General features: G+C 41.0%; 1 protein-coding gene across 1 annotated transcript in view; it reads left to right on the forward strand.

Annotated features, from left to right (window-relative positions):
* The window catches only part of CFAP74 (cilia and flagella associated protein 74), a 194,771-nt gene that overhangs the window by 97,492 nt on the left and 81,827 nt on the right, over window positions 1-15,452 (forward strand). The window contains exons 23-24 of the mRNA XM_056543666.1: window positions 7-134; window positions 10,323-10,410. Coding sequence (XP_056399641.1) covers window positions 7-134; window positions 10,323-10,410 — 216 coding nt within the window. The remainder of the gene's footprint in view (window positions 1-6; window positions 135-10,322; window positions 10,411-15,452) is intronic.

The raw sequence follows: 15,452 nt of genomic DNA on the forward strand, positions 1-15,452 counted from the left end.
TTGCAGAGCAACAACTGCCTTCGCTTGAAGTTTGAGGTCTGCAAAGAACTGAGGAACCACATGGAGTTGCTTCCAAAGACGGGCTTCATCCAAGCTCAGTCATCTTTCAGTGTTCAGCTGAAGTTTTTACCAAGGTTAGTGCTTAGATATCACAGTGGATTATGGGAATGTGTAATCTGTTTCTCTTCTAAGCATTTTAGTTCAGAGTTTGATGGACTAGATGGAGGAAAAGTAGGACATGTCCAGCATTTGTTTTTTTTTCATCCTTCTAGCATACATCTATTATTCATTTCCAATAAACATACTAATAAAGAAAATAGTACTGTTAGTTTCAGAGTGTTCAGCACTGGTGTCTATGCTGTTGGTCCTCAGAAAGGAATAGACTCTACCAATGAGTGTCCATCTGTACAAAATTATGTGTGGGCTGAGGCTGCCAATAAAAATAAATGAAAAACAAAAGTTATACCCATTTTCCTCTACCCTCTCTAACTCCATTCAAGGGTGCAGTCTCTAACTTCATTTGTAGGGCAGCCTCAACCCAAACACAAAAATGTTACTGCCCCGTCACGCCCTCTCCTATAGACTTGCATTGAGGGGACGTGGCCATGACCTACATGAGAACGTGGCCGACCCCCGCAGCGCGAAAACAGCATTCGGAACATTTAGTTCCTAACGCTGGCCAGTGGAATATCCCTTTAAGCCATTAGCCCACTATGGGACTTTGAAATGAGCGCAGAAGCAGAACTGATTAGGTTTCTGATCCTACACGGTGAACGGCGTAAACGCCGAAAAATTCCCAAAACGACAAAATTGATGATTTTTGGTTACATTACATTCCCAATTTTTTAAATAAAAAAATTATCAAAAAAACAGAACTACACAAAGTGTACCGTTAAAAAATCACAGCTCATGGGCGCAAAAAGCAAACCCTAAAACAGCTCTGTAGGTGGAAAAAATAAAAAAGTTATAGGGGTGAGAACATGGCCAATGAACAAATTTTATATATATATATATTTATATATATATATATATATATATATCTCAAGGTTTACATTTTTTTTTACAATAAAACAGAACAAAAATTATTAAAGTTTGGTATCATTTGAATCGTACTGACCCATTGAATAAATATGGAATATCAGATTTACCGTATTTTGAACTCCGAAAAAAATTATTGCCCTACAAATTTGTGCAATTCTATATTGTTTTCAATTTTGCCATGCATATAATTTTTTTCTGGCTTTGTAATACATTGTATGATAAAAAAAAAGTGAATAATTGGAAAGTCCAAGTCGCCACAGAGAAAATAAGCCCTAATACAACTTTTTTCAGTTGAAAAACAAAAATGTTATGGGTCTCAGATTGTAAGGAGGAAAAACATGAGCCAGAAATCTAAATTTGCTGGGTCATGAAGGGGTTTAAAGTACTAGGAGGCTACACTGCATTAACCCATCGCCACCACCAAGGCTTCTGGCTGTTCACTGTGTATGCGTGTATGTGTAAAATATAGTGGACACCATATCGGTTTAATTGATTCTTTGGCGCACATTGCATTGACAGACTGTAACATAAAGGACAACTTTAATACAGCTGCCATCTGGCATCGCACAAGTGCCGCAGATTAGATGGGACGGGCCTTAATGCCCTCATACCATTTCACATCGTCCCAAAGATGTCCGGTACAGATGAGGTGCGAGAATAAATAATCTGCCTGAATGTTGAACATATCTGTTGAATGCTGCAATTTACTGCAATAAAAGCCACTTGTGCATTTCATCTCCTAAATCATTGCGCTCACTTAGCAGCTTCCACAATCCTTGCATTAACTGAGCAGTTCAATGGTATTTTTTCGCTAAAACTGGCTTTTATAGCCTTTTAACATTACACCAAATGTCTTACCGTATTATTAAACTGCAGAGACAAATGCCAGGGCAATAACATGAGATTATAATCACCATTATGCATATTTTAGACAAATCAGATAAGTAAATCAAATTTCATTTAATCAAATTTTTATATTATAGACAGAATTGTTGCAATTTACCCGCTTATTGTATATAATAACAGAGTGAATGTTTACTTAAAAATCATTTCAGGTGGGGACACATCTGCTGCAGATGCACCCTCTGGATGCATATATAATATTTATATATAATAATAATGATAATAAAAGCAATGGCCTATACATATTCAAGTCATACCAAATAGGGTACATATTTAGAAAATCAGAGAGATGAACAAGTGTCCAGGGCAGTGTTTCCCAACCAGTGGGCCTCTAGCTGTTGCAAAACTACAACTTCCAGCATGCCCGGACAGGCAAAGGCTGTATTATAATAAGGGTGCATCCTCTATGCCTAGAGGTTAGAAGGTTTCACCATCAAATCAGACATGGATTCTTGAGTCTGACTCAATAAAAAAATTTTATCGGGGAAAACAAATGTTTTTGAATCAACAGGTGCAGAAAGTTATCAGGTTTTTAATTACTTGTATTTAAAAGTCTAAAACCTCCAGTACTTATCAGCTGCTGTATGCTCAAGAGGAAATTGTGTAGTTCTTTTCAGTTTGACCACAGTGCTCTTTGCTGCCACTTCTATCCAAGTCAGGAACTGTCCAGAGCAGGAGCAAATCCACATAGAAAACTTCTCCTGCTCTGGAGAGTTCCTGACATGGACAGAGGAGTCAGCAGAGAACACTGTGGTCAGACAGAAAAGAACTACACAACTTCCTCTTTAGCATACAGCAGCAGAGAAGTAACTGGAATTCTAAAGGTTTTTAAATTGAAGTCATTAAAAAATATGTCAATTTTCTGGCTCCAGTTGATGTGAACACATTTTTTTTCCACCGGAGTTCCCCCTTTTAAGGGGGCCTAGATGTTTTTCTGGAAAAATATAATATCACAAGTTAGTTGGATTACTAGATTTATGTGACAGAACGTTAATCCAGGGGATTTATTCTGTTATGTCATATTAAAAGTCGGGAAGGAATTTTTTCTCTGTAATGTGGCAACTGGCATCAGCCTCAAAAGGGTTTTGTAACACTCACGTTTCAGCAGACAGGAACACCAGTGGATGTGGATCCGCTGGACCTGTGTGGCAGATGACACGGACCGTACCAGGGAGCGGAGTCTAAGGTGCTGCTGGTTTTTCACTAGAGCCCGCCGCAAAGCGGTACGGACTTGCTGCGGCAGGTGGCACCCAGGTCGCTTCCCACGGCTCGACCACACAGGTGGCAGAGGAATTCGGAGGCACAGGGTAGGATACGGCAACTCTTGGTCAGGATAGCAGAAGGTCAGGGCAGGCGGCACAGTAGTGTAGTCCAGGAACATAGCAAGTGGTCAGTAGGCAGGTGGCAAAGGAGCAAGGTCAGGTCATGGAGCAAAGGGTATTAATACACGGCAAGGCAATACACAGGAACGCTTTCTCTCAGGCACTAGGGCAACAAAGATCCGTCAGGGAAGTGTGGGAGGTGGATGAATTTATCAATGAGCCACAGGTGTTACTTCACTAATGGGCGCACTGGCCCTTTAAATCTTAAAGCTTCGGTGCACGCGCCCTAGGGGACGAGGACACGCATGCCGGAGCAGAGAGGCGGGGGCAGGAGAAGCACCAGATGAGTGATCCCGTTACGTGCTGCTGCCGGCGGGGCTGGGATTCGCATCGCGGAATGCGCCTGCATGCGAATCCCAGCCCCGCCGGCAGCAGCACGTAACGGGACCGTGCGCTCAAGGCCAGCGTGTGTGGCCGGAGCGCATAACGTAATAGGTTTTTTTACTTCCTGTATATCAACACAGTAGGGATATAGCACTTATCAGCTGCTGTATACTGAGGAGGAAGTTTTTTTTCTTTTTGAATTTCTTTTCTGTCTGACCACAGTGCTCTCTGCTGACACCTCTGTCATTTGCTCCTACTCGGGATAGTTCCTAACATGGACAGCCTTAAACTATGCCACTATGAGGCATCTGTTTTTTTTTAATTATCTAATTCAGTATAATCCACAGTAAGGCTAGGTTCACACTGTGGAGATTCTGAGTGCGGCCAGCGCAGACTGAATCAATCGGCGCTAGGACCACACGGACACTGCAGTCTCCAATAGATGGCTATGTGTTCCCTAGAATTTCCACCTGAAGAATGAGCAACGCCATTCTTCAGGCGGAAATTTTCAAGCGGATTTTCCGTTCACAAATTCCGCTTCACAAATTCCGAATTGTGAATTTGTGAACAGAAACTCATTCACTATACAGTACATTTTAGTAAGCGGAATTTTTGCCTGCAATTTCAAAGCAGAATTGCAGGCGAAAATTCCGTAGTGTGAACCTAGCCTTACACTATGGGCCCATTGTCTGGCCATAAAGCATGGCCATGTGCGTGGACTCTTACTCATCAGGAGGACCTTCATAACACATACACTGATCTGATAGACCACTTCAACAACATCAGGGAACAAGTTTTCAAAGTCTAAAAAGTAAAGTCACATTGTAAATCTGTATATTTCTATGCTGTATAGTGATGTGGTTTTCTTACTGTGCAGTTCTTAAAGTAAATTTGGAAAGAAAACACAATGTTAGATGAGCACACCGGGGACCAGTGTTCACTTTAACAGTTGACGTGTCAGTGAAATACAGACTCCATAGATTACTTTGTTTCCTTGGCCGTCCTGCTCTTTGCTCTCTGTATCTATGCCCAACTCTTTATTTAAAGACTCATTGAGCAGCCTCACATGTAAGGAATATTTATTGTGGTTCGGAGTGTTGTAAAGCAGGGACTCTAGTGATTAATACAAGACACTACCTGACAGATCTGCAGCTTTTTTTGTTTCTCTTTGCTAGTTACTTTTCCTAAAAATGCTGGATACTCAGAAAATATAAAGTTTATAGCTTAGTAAAAGAAATAGTGCTGGCAAAGTAAGTGCTTGGTTCCCTTCCCATTGAATTAGCAGGCCAGATTTAAGCAGGCTTGCTCTAATTTATACAGCAACCTGTCTTTTTCAGCGCATTCCCAGTGACAAGCTTGATGATGACTAAAGCAAATGTATTGAAATGTATGAAGTTTTAAGGCATCTATTTGATTTAGTTTACAGTATTTTAGGTCACTATTCCTTCTAATTAAACTGTCTGCCGAGATATGCAGTGACTGCTTCTCGCAACAAAAAGGTTTAAAGGGATGTCTTTATTATAAATACGTGGAGACCTTAGGGGAAGGTTCCCATGTTTACTGCATGAAGGCAAAGCCACATCCAAATGCGGTGGCTGAATCTGGAAATGTTTGCCAGCCTCATAGTGAATGAATAAAGCTGTGGCCATGCAAACAAGATGCACTCCATTCATTCTGGGGACAATTATGTCCTCTTTCTCAGGATGAACGGGGGTCCTAGCAGTCAGATGCCCACCGGTTAGCTTGATATCCCTTGTTCTATGAATAGGGGATTGCAAGTTGAGATGAAAATCCCCCTTTAAACTGGCATTAGATACATTTCTGGGGAACCCTAGAGTCTTTAGACTGGACGAACATATGATAATTATGGCGGCCTTCTCCCCCCCCCCCCCTAATGGCAGATGTCAGGGAAGAGTAGGGTCAAACATGTTGGATTTTAGCTAGCCATGCAACAGCTGTAGTGACAGACACTTCAATCAAATGGCATCAGATACATAGGTGGGCCAGCCTGCTCTCTCCGCTATGGCCAAAGGCTATCATTCTGACATTTTAGATGGCAATCTACCCAAAGTTCACAGTTTTTTTTATTTAAGAGTACAATATATAAAAACTCTTGACAAAGGGGCAGAAGCACACAGCTAAGATCTGTACCCCTTCATTTGAGATTAACTCTGTGTGTATATATATATATATATATATATATATATATATTATTTTTTTTTATTAGTACACCAAAAGCTTGGCTCTCCAAAGTCTCATAGGCTTTCTATAAATATACGCTGCACGCCAAAGAGACCGTATTAGAAATGAAAGGGCTGAATTGAGTAACCAGTGTGTAACCGCTGTGTTACATCAAACTGAACAGCAATGAGGACAAACACAAGAAGCACAAACTAACAGTATAAGCAAGTCAGTTAAAGGAGTACTACAGCCATAGAACACTTATCCCCTGCAGGATAGGGGATAATTGTCTAATCGCGGGGGTCCGAACGCTGAGACCCCCCACAATCTCCTGTACGGGGCCCCGGCTCTGCCACAGCTCTCCCCATGCAGGAGGGGTGTTGGCCACAGCATAACGCTGTGGACGACACGCCCCCTCCATGTATCTTTATGGGGGAGGCGAAGATGCAGCATTCGTGCATCCTTGCCTCTCCCATAGAGCTGAATGAAGGGGGCGTGTCTGTCAACCTCTTAGTGAGTTTGAAAACACAAACATTAGCCGTGCAGTTACGGGGCCCCGTATGGGAGATCGCGGGTGTCCCATCGGTCGGACCCCCGCGATCAGACCCGCATCCCCCATCCTGCAGATAGGGGATAAGTGTTCTATGCTGCAGTACTCCTTTAACCAGGTCGGTAACAGAGATAGCGGGGCAGTACAGAAACTTTTAGTAGCCAGAGAACAAGCCTAGAATTAATGCAGGTAAACCAGGGGATACAATTACAAAGCCAGTAATAAGGAAGGATCTAATAGTTTAGGCAAAGAACACTGGAATGAATGGAGTAGAAATAGCCAGCTATTAAGTATAAGTAAAAGCAACACAAGGACTAATATATTGTAACACAAAAGAACAGTAAGAGGTTTAGTGGTCATGTAGTTACTATACAATATGTAATTGTGTACTAAACTTTGAGGTTGTAATCTGTATTTGTATTTTTGTACAGTATATTAGTAATGTATTATTTATGTTTATGAGCTATCCCCTAAAAAGATATCTTCATGATTCCTGTATAATGTTCATTACAGATGAGTAGACTGAACATGATAATATATTGTGAGTCAAACGTCTCAAATGACTTGAGGGTAGACTCTGTTATTGCCCATGAGTCTTGTCCAGGTCCTATTATTAGAGAGGCTTGGGGTCACAATTACTGAATGTCAATGTCAAGGTGACATATGGACAGAGAGATAACTGAACAGCCCCCAAGAAGGCGAACAGCTTGTAGATGTTCTTCTAGCGTATGTGAGTTTAATTAACTTTGGATGCAGGTTGGTTGTGTACATCAGTACAAGCAGGTGTCACAATAATTGAAGCCAAAAACATTATTCTTCAGAAATCATTGATGCAAGTTAAATGTTCTACACAACTAAACCTGTACATTTTTAACCAGAGTAATTTATTACTTGCACTTGGTAGCCGGATGATTCGCAATGCAGTATGCAGTGTAAGCCAACAGCACGCACAGTAAACAAATTAACATCAGTGTACACACGATAACACAACAACAACAAAGCCACTGACCTTTCACTATAAGTGAATAACAACCGTCAAGAAAAAAAAGAAAATTGGCATTTAAAGGAATTTCCTAAATTAAGTTGCTATGATGTGCCGAAATGGGTCTACATAACACAACCTCCCCACAAGAGTGAGATTTTTCAGACTATTCATGAAAAGACGTGCATGGTTGTAATGGTTAGGGAAACATCATATGGTCCACAACTGTCCCATATTTACAGGTTTTCCAGTGTCCTATTGATATTGATGAAACTGGGGAAAAAACATATCACGCAAAACCTAAAATATCATATGAATTCAGTTTACCCAAGTGTTAAACTTGTCTATGTTATAACCCCAGAGGTCTAGGAAACAGAGAATGGAGACACAAAGAGAACCACAAGCATTTTTTTGTGCTGTCATATGGTGCTTTCAGTACATTTTTCTCCTCGCCAACCCAGTGATTGACAGCTATTATTTTGTGAGTTTGACAGCTCATGCTATATACAATGGCGGATAGTTTTCTTTGTGGTTTTTTTCCCGACAGGTAATTCCATGGGATTTGGTGATTTTTTTCCCCCTCCGTTTTGCATTTGTTACAACTGTTCTAAGGTTTTCCAGAGCACAAATCCACCACATTTTATGTGGGAACATTACAAAATTTGTTTTCTAAACTGTCAGGGACAAGCCCCTTTTCTTAGCAGCCATACAATCTTTTCCCAGCAGCCATTCCCCTATTTTGGGTTTTCTGAGTAAAATGGAGAGTTGGTCGGATTTTGTTGATTTTCTGGTTGCAAATTCTGTCGCACAAAGTGCAACACAATTTGGGCACAAAACCCCAAAATCACATTAGAAAAGGACCCCCAATGTAAGTAGCATAGCTTGAAGATGATGGGCCCCAATGTAAAAACTGTTAAACAGTGCCTCCAATTATAATGCTTCATTTATATCACTATTCTAATCCTATAGGAAAGAAAGATCTTATGGGCCCCACCGGCTTCTGGGCCAGTGTGAAACCGCACCCTCTGTACCCCCTATAGTTATGTCCCTGCAGTCTGTTTAAGCAGAGGACCCAGAACAACATTTCCCTCTCTATCCTTGGCTGCCGCCTTGTTTGTTAAGTAAACTATTTCATTGGATATTACTGAAAGCGACACCACTGGCCTTGGCAAACTAAGTACCCAGATCCTATACCCTAATTTCATAGTGTACAAACCTATGTAAAGACACCTTACAGAATACAGCTTTATTTTCTAACTTAATAAATGGGCGTTGTTATTTAGGCAACTGTCTGGCTTTGAACATTTTATGACTATTATATGTTACTTATTTATGTACTATATGCAATATTTGGGTAATATATAGTTAACAAAGCTGAAGGGGTGTCAATAGCAGGTATTGCACAGGGCACTAAGGGGTAGATTCATCAAAACCAATGTAGATGAAGAGTGGTGCAGTTGCCCATAGCAACCAATCAGATCGCTTCTTTCATTTTTAACAAGGCCTTTGAAAAATGAAAGAAGCGATCTGATTAGTTGCTATGGGCAACTGGGCGACCTTTACTCTGCACAGGTATTGATAAATCTCCCATTAAGTCTATTCCTGAGTCACAGAGGAAACCTAACAGAACCTGTCATCAGTTTCCTGCAGTTTTATCCACGGGCAGTATTAAGCAGGGACACCATCTAAGACCAAGGCTCCTCCTTGCTGGCCTTGATTGATAGATCTATCAGTGTGGGCCAGCAGGATGGGAAAAAAAACAGTTGGGACCACCCCAATGACACCAACTGCTGTTATAACTATGATGCCTCTGAAACGGCAAAGTGAATCATACATCAATGGAATAAGGGAGCCTATCCCTGTTTCATGCTGTCCATGTTTGGTGCAGCATGAAATTAATGTCAGGTTCTCTTTAAAGGAGTAGTGCAGTGAAAAATAACTTATCGCTTATCCAAAGAATAGGGGATAAGTTATAGATCACGGGGGGACCCACAGCGATCTCCTGAACGGGGCCCTGGCAGTCTTCTGGAAGGGGTCGTTCTGACCCCCGCAAGAAGCTGTGGCCAACACCCCTCCTCCATGTATCTCTATGGCTAAGTTTCCACTTGGTTTTTTTTCTGGCAGTTTTTGGAAAACTGCCACTGCAGAAGTGGATCCATAAGGGAGGAGAAGTGTAAGTTCTTCCTTTATATGTCCTATTCCTTTTGAATACACTTCTGGTTTTGGCTCAAAAACTACAGTGACAGTTTTCCAAAAACTGCCAGAAAAAAAACAAGTGGAAACTTAGTCTATGGGATACATAGAGAGGGCATGTCGGCATGCCTCCTTCCAGCAGTCTGCCGGGGCCCCATTCAGGAGATCGCTGGGGGGCCCAGTGGTCAGACCCTCCTGCGATCTATAACTTATGCCCAATCCTTTGGATAGGGGAGACATTATCTTTCACTACAGAACTCCTTTAAGTTACCGTATATTCTGATTTTCCTTTTTTTCCTGTGAAGTTACTAGTTCTGTATATGAGATAGGAGACATCAAAATCAACAATTTACAAACTTGTTTTCCATGTATTATTTATATGTTGCAAGTAGTGGGAAAAACACTGAATAAATAGATGTAATGGTGATATATATTCACACAGTGACTGATAATTCTGTTTTTAATGCTCATGGAAATGAGACTGTAAAATAAATGTCTGTTTTGACAGATATAACTGCAGTAAGACACAGAAAGTGTAATGCAGTGTTCTATGAACAGCGTGTCTCCAGCTGTTGCAAAACTACAATTCCCAGCATGCCCGGACAACCTTTGGCTGTCCGCGCAAGCTGGGAGTTGTAGTTTTGCAACAGCTGGAGATACACTGTTTGGAAAACACTGGTGTAATGTAACACTGATACGATCATCCACTAAGACAATACTGTGAAGTACAAATTATTGACATACAAGGACTCTTTATGTTTTCTAGGCACTCACTCTCACAGGATGCTGGTGCCTATTTTGATAAAGAGACTGGAGTATTGGAGGCCCCGTTGACAATATCGGTAGTTGATCAGGTTAGTTTAATGATTTCACATTGTGCCTATGTTTATATGCATACTGTCAGGTGCCCAATGAATTCTGTCAAAAGTATGCCCTGTTGCTTTTCAGTTTTTACTTACTCTCCAAAGTGTAGTGAGCCTTATACCATGTTCACATGGTAACAATTCTGTCATTCCGCTTAAATTCCGTTCTTCAAATATTCCTGCAGATTGTTTTCAGTTCTGCAGAATGTGAGAAAAATTTGGACTGAATTATGGCGGAATTTCTGTGCACTCAAAACACAGAATTCTTTAAAGCTCCATTGACTTCAGTGGGATTCCACCATGGAATTCCACAAAATTAGAGACGGGCCTTATATTTTTGCAGAATCTGGAATGTGGAATTTCTGCGGCTGAATTTCTGCATCGGAAATTTCTCCGTGTGAATGGGACAGCAGAATCCCCATTGAACACAATGTGCAGTAAATTCCGGTGGAACGTCTGGCGAAATGTTTTCACAGGATTACTTCTGGAAACTCCACCTTGATACCTTGGCCTCACGAGACAGGAGACAGATGGATGGACAGTACATATCTGCAGAATGGTATCCAACAAGTTATTAGAATGGGGCAAGAACCAGATAAAGGTTCATTCCCACAGCAGAAGTGTGTACAGGAGGCTGTAGGAGTGATACATGGAGTCCCCTGAGCCTCTGTACTAAGGAGACACATGGACTCCATATGCCCCCATATGGTGCCTTTTATGGCTTTGCATGTCAGATATATCCCCCCCCCCCCCCCAAAAGCAGTTCCACAGATGAACAGTTCTGTAATACAGCATGTAGTGCAGGATTTTTTTTGCTGTATGTGTACAGAATTCTACAGAACAAAACCTTGTGCAGTACATACATAGAGGTAAGATAGGGCTCTATCGATGTCTAAGGGTGCCCTATGAAGTTAAAGGGGTATTCCAGGCAAAAACGTTTTTTTATATATCAACTGGCTCCGGAAAGTTAAACAGATTAAACAGTAAATTACTTCTATTAAAGAATCTTAATCCTTCCAATAGTTATTAGCTTCTGATGTTTTCTGTCTAACTGCTCAATGATGATGTCACGTCCCGGGAGCTGTGCATGATGGGAAAATATCCCCATAGTAGCTGCACAGCTCCTGGGATGTGAGTCATCAGAAAGCAGTTAGACAGAAAACAGAAACTCAACTTCAGAAGCAAATAACTATTGGAAGGATTAAGATTTTTTAATAGAAGTCATTTATAAATCTGTTTAACTTTCCGGAGCCAGTTTATATATATAAAAAAGTTTTGGCCTGGAATACCCCTTTAATGGTGTCTTGCAAGTCATGTAATATATGACCTTCTAGGGTAATTGTATATGAGGATGTATGTCAGCAGCCTGTCAAAATGGCATGCTGATGTGTATACCAGCAGGGGCCATATTGACCTCAATGGCCCACATGTAGTCAGATAATTCAGGTCATTTTCTGGACCTATTCGTAATAGTACTCTCACTGAGCGGTGCAGCACACCACTCCTTTGAGTCCGGGTAAAAACACATATATTTGCGAGAAATTACCCGAACGTAAGGCCATGGAAGTCAATGGGGCGCAAGCCTGTCCTTGTTTCAATATGTGTTTTTACCTATGTATACATGCCACAGATGACACAATCATCATGTAAACCTGAGACACAGTGCATTGAAAAACATTGCTCATTAGGGGTGTGAATCGCCAAGAATTTGGCGATTCGATTCGAATCGCGATACCAGTGTGGCGATTCGATATATCGCGATATATCGCGATACCGTCTAGGTGACGATACATCGCGATATATCGCCCACCTGGGAGCATTCATAGATCCCAATAGACGCCGCTGTCAGCTTTGACAGCGGCGATCTAGTACTCCGGTGCTGCAAAATAAAATAAAACACACTTTATCTTACCTGCCAACGAGCCCCCGGAGCTCCGGTACAGGTGTTCGGTCCCCGGGCTGTATTCTTCTTACTTCCTGTTAGTTCGGCACATCACATGGAGCTTCAGCCTATCACCAGCAGAGGCGGGACATCGCTGCGGCTGGTGATAGGCTGAAGCTCCATGTGACGTGCCGGACTAACAGGAAGTAAGAAGAATACAGCCCGGGGACCCAACACCTGTACCGGAGCTCCGCGGGCTCGTTGGCAGGTAAGAAAAGTGCGTTTTATTAAAAATTCCACATCCCTAAAAGAATCGATTCAAAAATATTTTGAATCGATTCTGTATCGGCAAATGAAAAATCGCGATTATCGCGAGAATCGATTTTTTCTTACATCCCTATTGCTCATGCATTCTATACCAGGTTCAAAATTATGCCACCTGATGTATGTAAAAAAAACCTGTATAACAGCAATAATTTTCTGTTATAAAAAATATTTAAAAAGATATATTTAAAACTATATTGTTTACATTGTAAGAGATTTAAATGGGGCCCCTATATCTGATATCCATTTCCTAATTGCATTTGAACAGCAATTCAGCATTATTGTCCTTGACAGTATATATTATACGATATACTGTACATGTATTTCCAGTTTGGCTTTGAATATAGCCCATTATATGAAACTTAACAAATTTTTCAACTTTTAAAGTGATTTGGAAAGTTTGAGCCTCGCGTTGATGGTTTATGCTTCATTTCCCGCTGAGTTGATTAAAAATGTGATTATCATCCGGATAGTCTTCTAGAATCACTTATAGAACTCATTATCTTACTAAGTACATGAAAAGTAGCCCAAAATAGTTTGATGGCCCTTTAACGTTGCATTTGTATTATTAAAATGTGGATATTTTATGCACTGGATGTGCTGTTAGGGTAACTAAGAAGCTTGTTCAGTAATTACATACAGACCACATTGTGAGCAAAGGCCTCTTATTAGAAGTTCAGATCAGAATAATAAAGTGCGTAAGAGGAATTCGGAAAGTTTTTAGACCCTTTCTCCATTTACACATTTTGGTATGTTGCAGTCTTGTGCTAAAATTTAAAAAAAATATTTTTTACTCACCATAAATTCAACTTTTAGTCTAAAGCAGCAGCACAAATAAGGGAGAGTCTATTTTTCTGGAATGATTAAATAAATAATCAACAATTTAATTGCACAGCCTCTATAACACCCACTGCTTTTTAGCCTCAATGTATAGTTTTAATGACTACAATAACACCAAGCTAGCTTAAAGGAGTACTCCAGAGGAAAAGCATGTTTTTAAATCAACTGGTTTCAGAATGTTATACAGATTTGTAAATTACTTTTATTTAAAGATTTTAAAGTGTACCTGTTATTAGCAAAAACTTTTGATATAATATAGATAATACATTGGTTAAAAAATGTGTATATTTTTAAGTAAAAAATGCTTTCCCTGCAGCTATTGCCTGTGTGTCTTTGTGAAGAGACCATATACAGGAAGTGGGGGCAGGACAAGCAGGGCTCAGTGCAGGCTCATGGCTTGTCAATTATCCTGCTGTGTGAGCCGGGAGTGTGTCACAGAGCCTCACTGCACAGAGCCCTGCTTGTCCTTGGTGTACAGAACCCTGCCTGTCCTCGGTGTACAGAGCCCTGCTTGTCCTCGGTGTACAGAGCCCTGCTTGTCCTCAGTGTACAGAGCCCTGCTTGTCCTCAGGGCACAGAGCCCTGCTTGTCCTCAGTTTACAGGGGCCTGCTTGTCCTCAATGCACAGAGCCCATCTTGTCCTCAGTGCACAGAGCCCTGCTTGTCCTCACTGCACAGAGCCCATCTTGTCCTCAGTGCACAAAGCCCTGCTTGTCCTCAGTGTACAGAGCCCTGCTTGTCCTCAGTGTACAGAGCCCTGCTTGTCCTCAGTGTACAGAGCCCTGCTTGTCCTCAGTGTACAGAGCCCTGCTTGTCCGCAGTGTACAGAGCCCTGCTTGTCCGCAGTGTACAGAGCCCTGCTTGTCCTCAGTGTACAGAGCCCTGCTTGTCCTCAGTGTACATAGCCCTGCTTGTCCTCAGTGTACATAGCCCTGCTTGTCCTCAGTGTACAGAGCCCATCTTGTCCTCACACACTTCCTTTATTTGGTCTCCTCACAGAGACACGCAGTAAATAGCTGCAGGGACAAAAATATACATATTTTAAATAATGTATATTACAGATATACATATAATGTTATTTTCTACATTATATAAAAAGTTTCCCGTACTTAGCATATGCTGTATGCTGCAGAGGAAGTTGTGTAGTTCTTTCCAGGCTCACCACAGTGTCAGGAACTGTCTAGATCTTGAGAAAATCCCAATAGCAAACCTCTCCTGCTCCCGACAGTTCCTGACATGGACAGAAGTGACAGCAGAGAGCACTGCGGTCAGACTGGAAAGAACTATACAACTATACAACTTCCTCTGGAGCAGCTGATAAGCACTAAAAGGATTTTTAAATGAAATTAATTCACAAATCTGTAAAATTTTCTGGCACCAGTTGATTTGAAAACATTTGTATTCTCCCAGTGTCTTCCTTTGTCCAGTTGTTGTGGCTAATTAATGGTACTGCAGCTAATTACCACATGCATTTTTTACGTAAATGTCCAGTAAAAAAATGATGCATTTTACAGTGACTATACAAATTGCAGTCAAATGCATTATTTTTACTGCAGTTTCTGTAATTCATCATTTGTGGTAAAACATGCCAAAAACACACGCATTAATTAGTTGTGGTACTGTTGATTAGTGGCAGTGTGTGAGCACAGCCTAAATCATGCATCACAGCCTAAATACCAAAATAGATATAAAGATAATCTTTATTAGAAATGCATATACAACAATTGTTAAAAAAAAAAAAAAAAAAAAAGGGTTAAAATTGGGGGTGTTCAGTATACAGAGAAAATAAAACAGAAACTGGTAGCCTGCTGGGTGAGTTTCATGGTATATTAATTATATATGAAGCCCACAAGTACTTCTACCAGCTGAGTCATATAGAGGTCCTCAGCTCACCCCAGCACAATGCATAACTCAAATAGATACAAAAACAATGTTTGACGATAATGCAATTCCCATACGAACCAGAGCCCGCAACCCCAATATGTGT

The sequence above is a fragment of the Hyla sarda genome, chromosome 10 (genome assembly GCF_029499605.1).
Source record: "Hyla sarda isolate aHylSar1 chromosome 10, aHylSar1.hap1, whole genome shotgun sequence".
NCBI lineage: Eukaryota > Metazoa > Chordata > Amphibia > Anura > Hylidae > Hyla > Hyla sarda.